At 34.7% G+C, this 3829-nt stretch overlaps 2 protein-coding genes across 2 annotated transcripts; one reads left to right on the top strand and one right to left on the bottom strand.

Annotated features, from left to right (window-relative positions):
• The first annotated feature begins 739 nt into the window (after positions 1 to 739).
• Positions 740 to 1369, top strand: LOC120169686. Its single transcript, XM_039177804.1, has 2 exons — positions 740 to 1051; positions 1130 to 1369. The coding sequence occupies exons 1-2, from the start codon at positions 813 to 815 to the stop codon at positions 1305 to 1307; spliced, it is 417 nt and encodes a 138-aa protein (XP_039033735.1). The 5' UTR covers positions 740 to 812; the 3' UTR covers positions 1308 to 1369.
• Positions 1370 to 1958: 589 nt separating this feature from the next.
• Positions 1959 to 3554, bottom strand: LOC120169687 (uncharacterized protein At5g64816-like). The gene is made up of 2 exons (XM_039177805.1): positions 3507 to 3554; positions 1959 to 2495 (listed from the first exon to the last, which is right to left on the bottom strand). The coding sequence occupies exon 2, from the start codon at positions 2446 to 2448 to the stop codon at positions 2080 to 2082; it is 369 nt and encodes a 122-aa protein (XP_039033736.1). The 5' UTR covers positions 2449 to 2495; positions 3507 to 3554; the 3' UTR covers positions 1959 to 2079.
• Positions 3555 to 3829: the final 275 nt, after the last annotated feature.

Genomic DNA, 3829 nt, shown 5'->3' with positions numbered 1-3829 from the left:
CATAACTGTCACGTCAATATTTTTGTTATTTTATAAAAATTATTAACTTGATTTATATCATTTAAATAATAAAATAATCTCAATGATAAAAGAAAATGATTTTCTCCCTAGAGGTCAGATTTAAGTAACTACGTCAGCAGAGTGTGTATGCATATCAAACATAGATTTTAAACATATACTATTACTTTATAACCCACCAAGCTAATAAAAAATAGGGTAAACTACACATTTATAGTATCAGTTTTGGTTTGTTTTAGTACCTAAACTTTCATTTTTTTTAAATAATATCTAATGTTTAGTTCATTTTAGTACCCCACTGTTAAAAACTTCATGTTTTTTTTTACCTAAACTATAAGTTTTGGTATGTTTTCGTTCCTTTCAATTTTTTTTCAAAATTTAACGTTAAATTTTGAACATGGGTACTAAAATAAAATAAAAACTAAACATTAGGTATGATTTTAAGAAATTGAAAGTTTAGGTACTAAAATGGATCAAAACTGATAGTTTAGGTACTAAACTCATAATTTACCCTAAAATAATATTAAAATGACCGATTGACAAAAATTTTAGTTCATTGATCAGAATAGAACCCCACTATACTTTAGTGACTATCAAAGTAGTTTAGCCACTATATATATATCAATTACTTTTGAAACATTCAGGAGTGTGGTAGAGAAGCTAGGCGAAAAAGCCTCCTTTCCTTTAATTGGTACTACGTGAACAAACTTGAAACCACCTTCTTCAAACTACAAAGCACAAGATCAAATGCAAATACCACTTTCTTTATTTACTTTCTTTCCAAAATTTAAGCAATGAACAAATCAAGAAGATGCTTCACATCGTTGTTTATCCTCCTCCTCTCGCATCGAATCGTGCCGGTGATCGGCCAAAGCGAGCAGCAGAAGACGGCCACTAACGAAGACAAACCGTCTCCCTTCCAGTTCGTATTGAACACCATGTCTTTGTTGAAGAAAGCACATAAAAATTCCGTCGAGAGAATCAAAACCACCGTCCATGATTTCCGGTTGCAGTTTACTTCACCCAAGCCAGGGTATGATTCCCTGATGTGTGTTTTTCTCCTCCCTTTTCGTTATTACGCATGCACATTAACATGTTCTGTTCCTCACAGCGAAGAAACAGCAATGAAAAACGTCGAATCTAAGAAAGGAAGTGTCGAAGAAACTACGAAACCTGCAGCAGAAACTGAGCCAAGGACAGCACAACCTGCAGCAGAAACCGAGCAGAAGACGGCGGAGAAGGTTGAAGAGGCTTCCTCGGATAAAAAAGAATCTCGTGATGAGCTTTGAACAAAACCCATAAATCGTATCAGTAGAGCTATTTATTTGCTTCATGTTTGTACGTCGGCTTTTTTTTTGTTATACATTTATCGTCTTTTTTAGTCTTACGTTTATGGGTGAAGAACCTTACAGTATTTTAATGTTCGAAATAAATGATTTCACATCCATTTTCAATCAAGTTTCCTCATACATATAACAGAAATCCTGTAGCTACCTATAGAAAATGACATCCAACAGATCAAGAAACCGAATCCAAGCATCGTCGATCTCCAGCTATTTCTAGTCGGACATCGAGGAAACAAAAAGGCTTGTTTAACTTGCTTAAAAGACCAATGTGCTAAGCATAACTTTATATTTTCCATCATGCATGAAAACACAGATTGACAATGCCGTGAACCACAAGAAATTCAGATACTTGAATATGCTCAAACAATTAGCTTACAATAAGATTAGATGAGTTGAGAAACCAAATAGTGAAATTCAGCTTTGAAACGGTTCGGTTTTTGTCATCCCTAACCATCTATGGAAGATGTGACAAACATCGAACATCGAAGAGGCAGGCAGCAAAACATAGAAAACAAGGTTAAACAACATTTAATCATCAATTGCAAAGAAAAAATCTATTCTAACAATCATCCAAAATATTGAATTTAAAATGGACTTCCTAAGGTTCACTACTTTGAGACCAACTACTGAAACTGAGGTAGCAGTCGCCGACTAGCTGTAATTAAAGCGTCATATTCTAAACGTTTTGATGTGCAAAACCTAAGAGGAAAATGTGCTAATGAAGATCAGAAGCAGAGAGTCTAAGGCATTCACTCTGACACCGTCGAAGGCAAATGTCATTCTGATGTTGGTTGACACAAACAGTGCGGGCACAAGCATCGGAGCATACATCGGGCTCAGACACGCCACAGACAGTTACACAAGTGTCGGAAATTGGATCTTTCGAAAAAGCCCCAACCTTTTTCAGCATTCTCTTTGAAGTGCAGACTCTCTCACAAACAAAATTTTCGTTGGAACTCTTCTTCCTTTCCCTGGCAGTCTTACTTCTCTGTTCTTCAGCATGCCTTTTCTTCATTCTAAAAGCTTGTCCCGCTATAACTGCAGGGATAGCAGCCCCAAGAACCGACCACCATACTTCCACCATCACAAATTGCAGCAAGTAAGCCCTTTCTTCTTGGCCTATGTCCTCCTCTGCAATCAAAGAGGAAAACACAGCACCATGAACTTTACTTTTAAGTTAAATTTAGAGGCATTCAACTTTACTTTTAACACAGGTAAAAATTCCGGTGCAACGCCAATGAAATCTATGACTTGCAAAGGTAAACAAATGACAAATACTTTCAATCTGCAGTTAGAAAGCCGAATTTTACATGGCCTACCAGTTAAAGTTACAGTATATCTATCATTCAATACTTTAAAAGATTGCATACAGCATGGCATTACCATAACAACCAACTCAATGCGGCGCTAATGGCTTTAGAACATATGGATTTAACATCACAACATCAACCATTTTCTCTTGATACTTATAACATAAGCAAGCCACTCATCTATTATAGCAAGATTTAAAACTAAAACGAAAGTATATCCAAACAAAGCAATGTACTGCATTTATTAAAGCCAACAGCAATGGCGGTCCGCTATATAGTGGCACTGGTTCCATCCGACTGTTATTGCATGACCGCAATCACCACAATAGTGCCCGCAACCAACGCAACCGAAATAAATCCCTTAGAAAGTCTAAGAACTCAATTTGTATATATATATATATATTTTTTTTTCTTCTTCTAATGCATAACAACTAAATGGATAGTTCAATTCCTCAAATACTGCAAAGTGAATTCATATATTTCTGAACGAAAAACTACAACTTTCTTAGACAATTGCATCAACGCAATCCCAAATAAAGTATCTTCTTAAATCAAATTAAACTCTTTCAGAGTAAGCAAAAACCCAGAAGCTTTGAACTTTAGAACCCAGTCTATATATTAACACCAATTCAGCAAAACCCATTTCATGAAAAGAACAAAAACATCAGATCACGCAGTAACATTGAAAGCTCACAGAGATTAAAAAAATACGAAACTTTGCATAAACAGAGGAAAAGAACGAACAAAAATGAAATCCAGAAGACGAGTTAAAGATCAAATTGTAAGGAATAGATACCCAATACTGGGGTTTGGGAGAAATGAAAGGACTCACCTTTGGGGCAAAGCTTTTGGGAAAATTCGGCAAAGAGAGCGAACTGTATAGCGTGAGGCAATGTTTGTGTTTGCATAGAAATAGAGCTTTTAACTAACGCTTAATATCAAAATAAGTGTCCAAACTATATTATTTTTCTTAAATACGTACTTAAATTATTTTTTGATCCATCTAAATATTTAAAGTTACAAACGTTATTTTTTGAAGTGATTGGACCATCAACTGCGTTAAAAATCTCTATTAAAGAACATGTGTCACATGCATGTAATTTTAAAAATTTTATTTAAATTAAAAAACAATAAATTATATATATATATTAAAAA

Source organism: Hibiscus syriacus, unplaced genomic scaffold, assembly GCF_006381635.1.
Source record: "Hibiscus syriacus cultivar Baekdansim isolate YM2019G1 unplaced genomic scaffold, ASM638163v2 tig00111769_pilon, whole genome shotgun sequence".
In the NCBI taxonomy this organism is placed as follows: domain Eukaryota; kingdom Viridiplantae; phylum Streptophyta; class Magnoliopsida; order Malvales; family Malvaceae; genus Hibiscus; species Hibiscus syriacus.
Note: the sequence above shows the minus strand (reverse complement) of the source record. Positions and strands in the feature narration are given on the sequence as shown.

Coding starts and splice junctions, on each gene's coding strand:
- LOC120169686 (XM_039177804.1), top strand. CDS start 813: ATGAACAAATCAAGAAGATGCTTCACATCGTTGTTTATCCTCCTCCTC. Junction 1,052..1,129: donor TTTACTTCACCCAAGCCAGG/GTATGATTCCCT, acceptor TGTTCCTCACAG/CGAAGAAACAGCAATGAAAA.
- LOC120169687 (XM_039177805.1), bottom strand. CDS start 2,448: ATGGTGGAAGTATGGTGGTCGGTTCTTGGGGCTGCTATCCCTGCAGTT.